Here is a 14,127-nt window from a genome sequence, read left to right on the forward strand (position 1 = left end):
TTTGGGGACTAATGGGGGCGTATGGAAGCCTCTTTTTCTACTAGTGATAGGAGCTTATGTCCTCAAAAAGATACACCAGTTTCTTAAATTTGAAAAATATTTTTTTGTTGGGTCGTGTGCAATGAGAAGAGTAAGCACTATTTCGGTGAGGTTTTTTTTCTCAATTGTACTCCCTCTGCCCCAACATAAGTGTCTCAACTTTGTACTAACCTTAGTATAAAATTACACTAAGGTTAAGACACTTATTTTGAGACGGAGGGAGTAACAAGTAAGAATTGTCTACTGCATCTAACTAGTTCTGAGTTCGTGTCTCGGAGTGGGGAATAATTGGCCCCAAAAACTTCATGCTGTTACACATACGTGACGCACACACATATCAAAACGCAAGCTTAACCATTAATTAAATCAATTAAGTGTGAGTTATATTTCTCAGAAAATATATTGTTGGATTCATACATTTTTTGCGGGAGATTGTTGGATTCATATTGAAGCAAAGTTTTAAATGGTTTAACTTTTATGACATATAACACATATATTATTATTAATTTTTTAAATGCAATAAGTTTTAGCCGAGCATCAAAATTATAAATTGTTCATATAGATGTACTTCGTCTTGTCAAACTTTTTTAGAGACCCTTTTTTGATATGTGAAGCTTCTTGACGTCATTTCCCAGTGAATGTATGTACTTGTATGTTCACCTTTTTTCTATTTTTCCACTTGAGTTTTTTTTAGTGTAATAGGGTTCTTTATTCAGTCAAAATGTCCACTTGAGTTAAGCGAGCTGCGGTATTCGTTGGGCTGAATGGGCTTCATACGAACCAGCTGCAACAGAATTCCATAGCCCAACTCGAGCCCCTTCCCCTTTGGCTGGCACCGATTCCGCCATGGCCCATGAGGCAATGAGTGGTCACCGGCGGCGGCGGCGGCGGCTGCGAGGCGATTTCCGCTGCACTGCTTTTTATTGCTGTCATTTTACCTGGACGCGAAGCTCACTCACCCAACTCCGGAGCGTCGTCTTTGGTCTACAGTTCGAACCTGGTGCTCCATTTCTTCTGCAATTAAAATTGCTGTTAGAGATTCTTGGCTTATTATGTCTGGTTTTCCATAATTTTGTGTGTTGTGTGTGGTAGGGAAAGACGGATCGTGCAAAAATGGGGTCGATGGACGAGAAAGGAGCGAGATCACGACACCCCTCCCCTCCCCCCTCCAGTCCTCCACTCATTTTCTTCTGGAAGTGCTGTTATTCTTCTGGAGAAAATACTGTTTTTTTTTTTGCGGGGTGGAGTAAATACTGTTATTCTTCTGGAAGTGCTGTTAGACACGCTGTAGATCAGCACACAATATTTGAGCATGGTAATTGCTAACCACGCCCTTGTGATGCAGATTACAACAGTTTCACAATTGTGGAAAATGAATGAAGATTGCGATCTTTATTGCACAGGCGCAGCTGGTTCATTCGTCTTGTGGAAATATGTTGGGGGTTGATAAGTCAACAGTCAGTCCCCGGTCAAAACTCACTACTCAGGTGGAACCGTGGAAAGGATGTCCCTAATTATTTGTGGTCAGTGTGTAGTATGATTATTCTTCTACAGACATAAGAGTCACATCCCAGCATTGACTGCAGCCATCTTCCATGCTTTACTGGCAATTGGAAAATTGCTTTCATGGAATCTTCAAAGCTGGCAACCCTGTATGTTCATGGTCTGTGGAGCTATTTGCTGGACAAAAAGTTCATACCATCTTGCCACGATTACAACAAGTATCCTGCTTACCCTGCTCACCCCTTGATTCATTACTTCGAGAAACTCAGAGGTATTGAAATTGGAGATTTGCTTATGTTATGCCCATCCTTTTAATTATCTTTCTCTCCCTCTTTACTGTTTTCGTTTGCAATTTTCCCAGTTTATGCTTGGAGAAAGCCATGTTGGTGGAAATAAGCTACTTGAAGAAGTGCGCAGTTGTTCTGCTGATTCCATCTGTGTTAGCAATAAGATGTTTCTCAGCTACCACGCCAAGAGACACCATCGCGTTCAATGAATCCATTTCTGATGGGCAGAATCTTGTTTCCAGTAACAAGAAATTTGTGCTTGGATTCTTTAGCCCCGGAGCTTCAAGCCACCGATATATTGGTGTATGGTATAACAGTGTTCCAAGAGGAACGGCTGTATGGATTGCTAACAGGAATGATCCAGTACAGGATAAGTCGGGCGTACTTAAGTTTGATGAAGTCGGTAATCTGATAGTCAAAAATGGCACAGGCAGCTCGTTTATAGTTGCTTCTGAGATGGGAGTGAGGGACAGGGAGGCTGCAATACTGGACACTGGCAACTTTGTGCTAAGGAGCATGACCGACCGTTCAAAAATCATATGGGAGAGCTTTGCCTCTCCTACTGATACATGGCTTCCAGGAATGAATATTACACTTGGAAATTTGCTGAAATCATGGAAGAGCTATGATGACCCAGCAACAGGAGATTACACTTTTGGTTTTGGACCGAGCATAGCTAATGCGTCAGCATCACAATTCATTATTATGTGGAATCGGATTTCATTTTGGACAAGTGAATCCTGGAATGGTGACACGAATTCTCTCATTCCAGTACTGAAATCTATGGGTATCATCCCTGTTTCATTTCAGTGTGACAACCTTACATGCATGTACACTCCCAACCCTGCTGACATAATGACTAAGATTGTTTTGGATCAAAGTGGTTCACTGAACATAACACAGTTCAATTCGGAAGCCAAATTGTGGACATTGTTATGGAGACATCCAGATAGTTGTGATGTGTCTAATTTATGTGGAGTTAATGGTGTATGCAACAGCAGCGTATCCGTATCAACATCAGAATCCATTTGTAAGTGTCCAGAAGGATTTGCACCACAAGAACAATCAAATTCCAGGAAAGGGTGCACTAGAAAAACCCCACTGCAGTGTAATGGTGATAGATTTATTGATATGCTTAATATGACATTTCCTGACAACAGACAGAAGCTGTCAGTTGTGGAAAAAAGTGAATGTGAATTTGCCTGTATGGAAAATTGCTCTTGTACGGCATATGCTCATTCGCTCTCCGATGGTTGCAGCTTATGGCATGGCAATCTAACACACTTGCAGAATGGAGTTGAAACTCTTCATCTTCGTGTAGCTGCATCAGAATCACATGGTAAAGGACTAGTGCCACTGGGGAGACAGTATGTGAAGATAGGGTTAATTGCAAGAAAACAGAAACATTATTGATAGTATTATTGTGTCAAGTGACAAGCTCTGTTTTTTTGCAGGTCACAAAATGCTTTGGATAGCGTATGTACTTCCGCCAGTTGCATTCCTTGTCTTTTGTCTCATCTCTTTTATTTGGATTAGGAGATGGAAAAATAAAGGTAACCATTCTGAGTTGGAAAAATAATTTGTAGTTAAAGAAATGACATGCCTTGGTCTGATAGACACATGATAAGTCCCCTTTTGTGAATCAGGGAAAGGAAAACAGCATGATCACCCCCTCGTCATGGCTTCAGATGTAATGAAACTTTGGGAGAGCGAAGACACAGGCTCTCACTTTATGATGCTTTCTTTTTCACAGATAGAAAATGCCACAGACAACTTCTCAACTAAAAACAAGCTTGGAGAAGGAGGGTTTGGCCCTGTGTACAAGGTTAATTATGTTCTTTAGTTTTGTTCGTTAAAATGTTTGCTAATTGTGATAATTTCGTCTGAAGCATGTAGTCAGCATGTATAGCTTTGTCTGTAGCCAAGTAATGATAGTGAATGTTCTTATCTTAAATAAAAAACAGACTAATTGAAAGGGGAAAATGGAGCATATCTTTGTCCAGTCGTCCTGTAAGATGTTCATAGTTACAGCATCCTCCACTTGTTAGTCATGTGTGGCAAATACGTTGTGTTGTTCGATCAAGCAGTTCGGCAAATTCAATGTACATTAAACCATCAACTCAATATCATGGATAGTGGGAGCTGAATCTATTTTTGATATATGACTGTACTAATGTTTGACTGTTGAAAAATTGACACAATGCTCCAGGGAAACTTACCAAATGGACAAGATGTTGCTGTTAAGAGACTTGCAGCGAATTCAGGGCAAGGACTACCAGAGTTTAAGAATGAAATCTTATTAATAGCCAAGCTTCAACACAGCAATTTAGTTGGACTCTTAGGTTGCTGCATTGACGGGGAAGAAATGTTACTAATCTATGAGTATATGCCAAACAAAAGCTTGGATTTCTTCCTATTTGGTATGTTCACTTTGTATATAAATATCCCTACTTCATAGCTATATTTTCCTTCCATGCCTTGTTGAACCGATCAAGTCTTATTTTGCAAGAACAATCGAGAAGGGCTTTTTTAGTCTGGGCAATGCGTCTTAACATAATTGAAGGGATTGCACAAGGTCTTATTTATCTCCACAAGCATTCTCGGCTGAGAATTATTCACAGGGACCTGAAGCCAAGCAATATTCTGCTGGACACTGATATGAACCCTAAGATCTCGGACTTCGGAATGGCAAGAATATTTGATCCTAAAGGAGGACTAGCTAACACGAAAAGAGTCGTTGGAACATAGTAAGCACTTCTATTGGTATTTTACATGTAAAGTGGAAGAACCACTATACTGAGAAATGGGCATCGAATTTACTAGATTATTGTTCTTTCAGTGGCTACATGGCCCCCGAATATGCTATGGCAGGTATTTTCTCTGTCAAGTCCGATGTATTTAGCTACGGGGTACTGCTTCTGGAGATCATCAGTGGACTAAGAAATGCAGCAGCTCGTGGACATGGCAACTCCCTAAACCTCCTTGGTCACGTGGGTCAAAGTTCCAACAAGCTCAAACTGTTCTATAATTGTTGTACCTGATTTTTATTCTAATTTGATGCCTGCAACTGAACTTTGCAGGCATGGGAGCTGTGGAAAGAAGGCAGATGGCGCGAGCTCATTGATAAATCGTTGCACGATGCATGTCCTGAGAATATGGTGCTACGATGCATTCACGTCGGCCTGTTGTGCGTTCAGGAGAATGCTGCTGATCGGCCCTCCATGGCCGAAGTCATTTCTATGATTACTAACGAAAATGCCACCTTGCCGGCCGCAAAACAACCTGGTTTCGTATCCATGTTGCTTCCAACTGAAGCTGATGTCCCTGAAGGAAGCTGCTCTCTGAATGATTTGTCAATTACTCGCCTGGATGGTAGGTAGTACTACTATCGAGTATCCATTAGATAAAGAGTGTTACTGTTGCTTGTGAATATATGTTCAGACAACAGAGTATCATGTTATCACATGATATTAACTAGACTGTGACACGCGCTTTGCCACGTCGTTCTTCGGTTGTGAGTTAAGTCTCGTCTATTTATTTTCTACATGGTTTTATTATGGTTTGCTCACTTATTGTCCGTAATTGTTAGTTAATTATCTTACATAGTATTGTTGCTCATAGGTTAAATTGTTAGTTCAGTGGGTGATTCGTGCATGTTCACAGAATGAAATGCGTCGACCAATCAAGTTCGATGAGCTATTTGTCATCGGCCTCTTGCATGCATTGTAAAAGAAAGAGCCATCAATTTTTGGTATAAATTCAAATACTCCTTCTGTTCCATAATATAGTGCATATAATATTTTTTAAGTCAAAGTTTGTGATCTTTGACCCAGTTTATAGAGAAAACTATATATATCTATAATTCCAATATCTAAAGTATGAAAATACTTCTTATAATGAATCTAATGATATATGCTTGGCATTATAGATGTAAAAGTTTTTCTCAAAAAACTTGGTCAAAGTTTGTGTCGTTTGACTTCTTCAAAAATATATATGCACTACATTATGAAATGGCGAGAGTACTCAATTCGGCTCTAGGGAGCATTTGGTCATGTTTACCAATTATTTTTTGTGAATGACAAAAAATATTTAAAATGTCAAACATGCACATATTCATGTATAAAATACCAAAGTATTTCAATATGTGTAAAAAACAAGTTGGTCGACAAATTTTTGACATTTCTCGAATACTTAGTTTTGTTTTTTTCATTGACGAAAGACTATTGTTCCATCTCTCGTGAAAATTTGCACGCATTTTTGAACACTAACATGGACATGAAAAGAAAATTAACATTTTCTAATGTGGTTTGCTATTTGTTTTTAATTTACTATCATCAACAAATGCTCCCTAGAGCCAAAATGCCATTTCCGTCTCCAGTTCAGCTATACAGTAGGTTGTCCTTCCTTTAAGCATGTGATGTTGTGGGTAGCTAGCAGGAAAATGAGAATCACAGTGATGTTCTTATATACTGCATTTGTTTATTTTTACTACACGTATTAGATTTCTCTGAAGTCAAACTTTGTAAAGTCTGATCAAGTTTATATTTAGAAATATTTTCTGTGATAGATCTAATGATATTGATTTTGTATTGTGCATGTTAATATTTTCTGAAAACTTGATCAAACTTACACTGAGTTTGACTTAAGACAAAATGTATATACGAAGTAAAAAGAAATAAGAGTATGCTATACATATACTTTGCATTTGAGAGACACAACAACATATACTAATATTCATTCACACTTAAGCAATGGACACACATTGACAAATTGGCCAATAACGCTGCCCTCAGCCCCGAGCCACCAGAGGCAAGGAATTCAAGGGAGCTTAGTAACTAGAAAGATTGGACAACACTTTTGAAGCGATTCCAGGTACCTCTCAAGTGCTTGATCTCAAGATATTAGTTGTCATTGTTATCTTAAGAATGTATTTTGGGGGGGGGGGGGGGGGGGGGGGGGGCTGTGATTGGTATATTTTGACATATTCAGTCCTAGTTTAACAAAACTGCTCTATAAACTGCACCCAAAAACCACCTGCCCATTGCTTGTTGGTACTAGTATCTGGCTGAGTAGCTATTACTCCTCCATCGGAAAAAGGGGGAGAGAGAGCTGTCACTGCCTTATTGATTAGCATAGATCAAATCATATGGTCGAGCCTGGCAACTTTAGGGTGCGTTTGGTTGCAAGGGTGGCTACGGATGGGTTGGGATCGTCCAAAAAATATACGTGTTTGGTAATAAATCACTTGAATGGTTCGAGTAAAAAAAAGAAAATATGCCTCAAAGATGCTGAACCGTTTCACCCAGCCAAATTGGTCGAATCAAATGGCCACCCTTTACATGCATGACCATGTGAGCATGACTAGTGGTCCCGTACTAAATAATTAGCTCAGCTCTTATATTGAGCCAAACACATGAATTGAATGGTTCAGTCCCAAAAAAACTAAACGGCCCCAACCCATTCATACCACACATTCAACCAAACGCATCCTTAGAGGGTGCTTGGATACGTTTTAGTCTCATGACTAAAAGTAGTGGGACTAAAACTTGCTAGCCTCACCCATGCTTGAATCCAAGTACTAAAGAGACTAAAATCAAGTTTATGAGCATTTATTATCCTCCAAACTCTCCAATCCAGAACTCGCCCGTGTTAAAAGAGAGGAGTTAAATGAGGAGAGAGAGGACTAATCCACATTTTAGTAGGGGTACCCTGACTAGAAAATTTTAGTCTCAAGACTAGTTTTAGCCCCTCTTTAGTCAGGGGTGCTTGGAACTTTAGTCTCTTAAAGAGACTATTTTTAATCAGACTAAAATAAGTCCCTTGGATCCAAGCACCCTCTTAGTTGAAGAAATTGCATGTCAATTTGACCGTTCGCTGAAAAAACGCTCGAGAGAGTGTTCTCCTGCATGGTATGAAAAAGAAAATCATCGAGGATACGAGATCTAGAGTAACTGATACACCGGAGACTGAACTGCACTGACCGAACAGATCGAGACTGATAGACAACAATCCCATTCCTCCACTGTTATCTCTTTTTTTTTTCCCTACGATTTTCGTTCTTGTTTCTCCACTGTCACTGCGCTACCACCAACATGGAGCAAGACAGTTTTCAGAAAAAAGAAAAGTGAGCAACGTGAGTGTAAAATATTAGGCCCGGTCGAAATCACACGGCGGTCGAAGAATATTACAGTACAAAGCAGTTCCATAGGAATCACAGACGGGATTACCCCCGGGCCCGGCCTGTAAATGTTAGGAACGACATGTCCATACCGTTCTCAGCATAAGCAGTATCGCCCGTGCATTGGACGCCGTCTCCAAGGCCATGGCCGGAACCATGTCGTCACACTCTCCTATCGACTTTCGACTGTCGAGCTCTCGTTACGCTATAAAAAGGGCCGAGGACCAAGCTATCTCATCACCACCGAAGCAGAGCCTGACGAGCACCTACTATCCGCTTATACATCCTTCCTTCTCGTCGGCAGCATCTGCATCTGCAATGGCCAACCACGGAGCCGCCGCTCTCCTGATCGCGTCCCTGCTCGTGGCGGCGGTCGCCCTCGCCGACGCCAGGGTCACCGCGATGCAGCTGCAGCGCGGCAGCATTAACGGAGGTACGTCCACGTCAACCGATCAACATCGTCCATGACCTGGCCAAATGTGCTGGATTGTAACCCTTTGGACGTGTGCGTTTCGCAGTTTATGCGTTGACGAAGGCGGTGCCGGCGCTGACGTGCAACAAGGTGAGCGCGGTGCAGACGGGCGAGACCTGCTCCTCCCTCGCGGAGAGCGCCGGCCTGAGCCAGGAGGACTTCCTGGGCTTCAACCCCAACATCAACTGCGTCAGGATCTTCGTTGGCCAGTGGGTCTGCCTCGACGCATCCTCTGCCTAACACGCCGTTGGATCATGGATGTGCGTGCGCAGCATCGTTAAGTTGCTGCTACTTATTTATGAATAAAGGAGGCTAAGTCGTTCTGACGCTCTTCAGTGTGCCTCCGCCATTATTCGAGTTGAATTTGGAATTTGTACTTCCCTCGCAAAAGGATCGAGGTTGTAGTCCGTCACTCTGTCTTTGTGCCAACTTTGGCTTAAAAATTGGTTGAGTTGGTTTAAGCTTGATTACCAGTGTGTTGCGTTTACCTTGTGTGTCTCTTTCCTTGTTGTTGCTGATTGCCACTGAGTTAACTAGACAATACCCCGCGCGTTGCAGCGGGCAATGCAGCAATGATTTATAGAGATGAAAAAATAGAAATTGATCATGTGTGATATTTATTAGATTGACACATTTCAGCGTAGAAAAGTAAACAATGATCCATCTTCTCAATTCTAACTCATCAAGTCCTAGAGGAGCAATCTTGTATGCACAGGTCGAGAGGAGAAAGAAAACACTAAAGTAATTTATCAATGGAACCTCCATCATACCTAGCAGCTGACAAACAAAACCCTCTGTTTTGAACCTTTGTATTAGAAGAACGACAATGTCAGTCACACAATGGTACCAGTCGAGTATTAGATCGATCTCAAGTCATTCAAAATATTGGAATAATACTGCCACACAGCAACATACCTGAAAATGAACTGCGCCATGCCATATGTTGTGATTCTATAGAACAACCAAAGGAAAGCAATAAAAATGCAAATCAAAGGTATACTGAAATAACATATGTATGTGTGTGTGTGAGAGAGAGACGATTCTAGCTGTACATAGTAAATGGTAAGTTCTGTTTGTTTATTCTTTGAAGAAAAATAAATGAAACGAATGAAGACGAAATTTTCACCATGTAGCGCTTCCAATCAAAATCAACCAGATCAGAGAGATGAACATGATCCGTTCCAATCCTGATCTCGACGCATACTTGCCAGTTGTGCTTGACTTGGAGAGTATTTTAGGCGAGACAAACTGGCCAGACTTGTTGCCCTGGAGATGAAATGAGCTTTTCTCTTCTAAAAAAAAAGGCTTCCTACTGATCTAAGCTAAATTTTTTTAAATGATACATTTTTTTAATTAATTTTCATAAATATTACGCTGGGTAAATTTTTTTCAAAAATAATACACCGTCGGCCCGCTGCAGGCCGACTGGGCCTAGTCGGCCTACAGCTGGCCGACTGGCCCCTGTCGGCCCACTGTGGCCCGACTGGAGCTAATTGGCTCGCTGTGGGCTAATTGTTTTTGCAAAAAAAGTAGGCATAAAAATATATGTTTAAAAAAATGTTAATCATGTAATTAAAAAATGTTAAAGGTGTATAAAAAATGTTCCTGATGTATCCAAAAAATGTACAATATATATGCAAAAAAGTTGACTAAAAATATGTTTTAAAAAGTGTTAATCATGTATTTAAAAATTGTTAAATGTGTGTATAAAAAATGTTCCTTATCTATACAAAAAATATAGAATGTGTATGAAAAGAAGTTGACACCAAAAAAATATGTTTGAAAAAAATGTTAATCATGTATTTGAAAAAATGTTCCTTATCTATACAAAAAATATAGAATGTGTATGAAAAAAAGTTGACACCAAAAAATATGTTTGAAAAAAATGTTAATCATGTATTTGAAAAAATGTTCAACGAGTACACAAAAATGTTTCATGTATTGGAATGAAAGGTTAAATGTGTATAAAAAAATGTTTCAGCTCCGGATCCGGTATGGGAGCATCACGGACCTAAGTATGATTTGTTGCTCTTTTTGTATGGAACTGGAACATTTTTTTCAAACATATTTTTTTGGTGTCAACTTTTTTTCATACACATTCTATATTTTTTGAATAGATAAGAAACATTTTTTATACACACATTTAACAATTTTAAATACATGCTTAACACTTTTTAAAACATATTTTTGTAGTATGATTTGTTGCTCTTTTTGTATGGAACTGGAACATTTTTTTCAAACATATTTTTTTGGTGTCAACTTTTTTTCATACACATTCTATATTTTTTGAATAGATAAGAAGCATTTTTTATACACACATTTAACAATTTTAAATACATGCTTAACACTTTTTAAAACATATTTTTTATGTCAACTTTTTTGCATATATATTGTACATTTTTTGTATATATCAGGAACAAATTTTTATACACGTTTAACATTTTTTAATTACATGATTAACATTTTTTAAACATATATTTTTTATGTCTACTTTTTTGCAAAAACAATTAGCCCACAGCAAGCCAATTAGCTTCAATCGGCCCACAGTGGGCCGAGAGGACGCAATCAGCCCACAGTGGGCCGACAGGGGCCAGTCGGCCAGCTGTAGGCCGACTGGAATCCAATCGGCCTGCTGTGGGCCGACTAGGCGCCTGCAGCGGGCCGACGGTGTATTATTTTTGAATTTTTTTACCCAGCGTAATATTTATGAAAATTAATAAAAAAATGTATTATTAAAAAAAAAGCCTGATCCAAACCAATCTTAACTACAAAAATCTCAGATCCAAGGAGATACAACGGAAGGAGAGACCCCACCTTTGATTTAGGTGATGTTGGAGCAGAACGTCGATGGTGGCGTGTGTGATTGACCGGGAGCATGATGTGGGAGGAGGACACCGTCGGCTGACGGGATCTCTTGTGAACGCCGAGGCGCGGAGCTTGGGCAGGCGGAGCCATCGGGGCTTGATTCATCCGCAATGGGGCTTCGTTCAAGTGAGGAGATCACAGGGGCCTGGGACAGCAGTAGCGAGCAGGTCTCTGGAGGCGACGATGTTCGGCAGACAAGCAACGCCATCAGCACCACCATCTCTACTGAAGGTGAGGATCTTTCAATCTGGTAGTTCTGCAACGGCTGATGCGGTGGCAGCCGGCTATATATTTTAGAATTCAATCCAACAATAAGACGAAAGATAAGGAGGAGATCAAACGCTTTTCTAGGGGGAGGAGGAGCTGCGTAACGCTGTTCTGTTCCACTTAGGCTTCTTCAATTAAGAAGAGGAAACAACGGCGAATCGCTTTGGTGACCAGGGATGGCTGCATATACTAATGAAAAGTACCTACGGTGATGGCCCTTGAAGGCTTGGCCGACGGCGGCGAGGTATGGCGACAGAGAGTTAGAGGTAAAGGGAAGATGAGAAGAATCAATGCGTTTATTTGTAGGAGTCGGTGGAGATTTATTCTACCAGAGAGATGAAGGAACCTTCCCATCCTAATCAAAGTAGTTTCCTTGATCTTCTTATGTGTTAATTAATAATTAAGCTAGGAGTAGACGGTACATTTGCGATCCTATATTGATGCCTATCTGTAAAACCACTGCATGAGGTGTATTGATTGCCCTTTATTGGTCGTGCCAAGCGATGGAGGCTTGCATGCAGTGTCCAGTGAGACTTTTCTGTGTGCTAATTATATGCTGCATGCGGGTGGCTAACGAAGACTGTTATGCTTGATGATGTGGCAGATTTGGTGATGTGGGTAGTGTGCATGTTGAGAGAATTGATAGGAGTGGGGAGCAACTTCTTAAGAATGTAAGATGTAAGATTGGTGTGTCGATTTCCGTAAATTTGGTCCGTGTGTCGTGGTTGCAGTCTCCGAATTATCATGGTTGCACCTAAGAGCATCACTAGTCCTTTCCTCAGAATGTTATTATCATTCGGATCCAAATTAATTGACGCTTGAGTATAACTTCAGTACAAATTATATTAAAGAAGCGTCAATTAATATGGATTAGAGGGAGTTTGAGTTGAGTTTTGTACTTGTACTTTCCTGTATAAGTGCACACATCAGTTAGTTTACCCAAAAGCTCAAGCTGATGAGAAAACATGGGTTATGCATTTATACGTCAACGCCTCACAAAAGAATGAGATACTCCCTCTATCTCAGTTTACAAGGCTTGCACGTGTATCTAGGTCGTCAATTTAACTTATATAAAATAAATTGTTTAACATAAAAATTATATCATTAAAAAATAGAATATCTAAAGTATCTAATGATATTTTTTTTGTAATGTATACCTCTTATTTAGTTGGTCAAATTAACGACCTAGATACACGTGCAAGACTTGTAAACTGAGACGGAGAGAGTAACTGGATTTTCTCTCTTCCATAAATGATGCTTTTATTGACTCATAATGTCATGTCAAAGAAAACACACCCAACCTTTATTCGAACTGAGCCTAGCTCAGATAGTTAGGTTCTTTGTGCTATAACCAGCCCACTAGGGTTCAAATCCTAGACTTAGCACTGGTGCTCGCATTTTTCTTTATTTATTTCAGGCTTTCTGGTGATGTTCGTTCAGTGAAAGGAGATGTTCCCGTCGACTATAGAGGCGCATGTGATGACTTTGTTAATTTCAATATGATATGTCAGCTAAATCTATCAGAAAGGCACATGTGTTCATTCATAGAGATGAGTGTATATGTGCATGTATGAGCGTCCTGTGTTCAGAAAAAATAAGAAAAAAGAAATAATAAGAGAAGAACAACAAAACATCAACAACTACTACCGCCTTGACAAAACCCTGATTACGAGAAGCTTCTCCAACATCAGCACCATCTAGAACCTTAGTACGCCTGACGCATGCAAGGCACCCAACGCTAGGCTTTCCGCAGCCTCCCGCAGCCTGCCTGCCTTCTCTTCTTTGGCCTCAGGACCATGGAGGCGTGGTGGATCCTAGTTCTTACCGACGGGAGGGTTCCATGGTTAGGTTTTTTTAGTTTTGGTAGGGATTGTGTCCTGCATAGGAAGGTGAGGCGGCGATGGCTTCCTGAAGATGGAATGAGGTTCTCCCTGCAGCCCACCTGGCCCCGTACTGATGGTGCTTCTAGCGTCGCAGGAGGGTGTGTGAAGATTTGTCTCTGCCATATGTCAGGAAATTTGGCCGGGGTTTGTCGTCGGTGGATCCGGTCTTCGTTCATCTATTTTTCAGTGTCTACAGGTTGGATTCTTCTGATCTACGCCTCTCTTCACCGGTGGCCATTGCTATTCTGGTGCGCTGGTCTTTTAGGGCCTTAGCACGATGACTTTCCGACTGTTTACTATAACAAGGTTTGCCCAGCTCTGGTAATGGAGAGGCGATGGCGGTGACGCACCTTTGGCTCGCTCTAGTGCTTGTAACCGTTGCTTGATGGCTAACAATCATGATGTAATTTCTACTTCTGGTGTTCTTTGTACTTCCTTGAAAGTTGATAAATAGATTTGAAGTTTTTCCCAAAATAAAAACCGACTACAAGAAGCTTCTGCAACATCAAACGCCTTTGGTCATGGGAGATATAGCCTTCGCCGCAAAAGACTACTCGATCTACCCATTAGGGCATCTCCAATGGCAACCCGCAAATTTCCTTTCGAATTTTCCTCGAACCGGGGGTGAGGAGG

The 14,127-nt window shown here is 40.6% G+C and overlaps 1 protein-coding gene across 1 annotated transcript; it reads left to right on the forward strand.

Annotated features, from left to right (window-relative positions):
• Nucleotides 1-1,136: 1,136 nt before the first annotated feature.
• On the forward strand, nucleotides 1,137-5,397 carry LOC109771101 (G-type lectin S-receptor-like serine/threonine-protein kinase B120). The gene is made up of 9 exons (XM_020329806.4): nucleotides 1,137-1,526; nucleotides 1,626-1,813; nucleotides 1,904-3,168; nucleotides 3,284-3,382; nucleotides 3,476-3,654; nucleotides 4,039-4,249; nucleotides 4,339-4,576; nucleotides 4,669-4,819; nucleotides 4,910-5,397. Exons 1-9 carry the CDS (start codon nucleotides 1,416-1,418, stop codon nucleotides 5,207-5,209), a joined length of 2,742 nt encoding a protein of 913 aa, XP_020185395.1. The 5' UTR covers nucleotides 1,137-1,415; the 3' UTR covers nucleotides 5,210-5,397.
• Nucleotides 5,398-14,127: the final 8,730 nt, after the last annotated feature.

Source organism: Aegilops tauschii, chromosome 3 (assembly GCF_002575655.3).
Source record: "Aegilops tauschii subsp. strangulata cultivar AL8/78 chromosome 3, Aet v6.0, whole genome shotgun sequence".
In the NCBI taxonomy this organism is placed as follows: domain Eukaryota; kingdom Viridiplantae; phylum Streptophyta; class Magnoliopsida; order Poales; family Poaceae; genus Aegilops; species Aegilops tauschii.

Excerpts from the sequence above, each read along its gene's own strand:
- LOC109771101 (XM_020329806.4), top strand. The coding sequence starts at position 1,416 with ATGAAGATTGCGATCTTTATTGCACAGGCGCAGCTGGTTCATTCGTCT. Across the intron at positions 3,383-3,475 it reads TAGGAGATGGAAAAATAAAG|GGAAAGGAAAACAGCATGAT; the intron begins GTAACCATTCTG and ends TTTGTGAATCAG. Across the intron at positions 4,250-4,338 it reads CTTGGATTTCTTCCTATTTG|AACAATCGAGAAGGGCTTTT; the intron begins GTATGTTCACTT and ends TTATTTTGCAAG.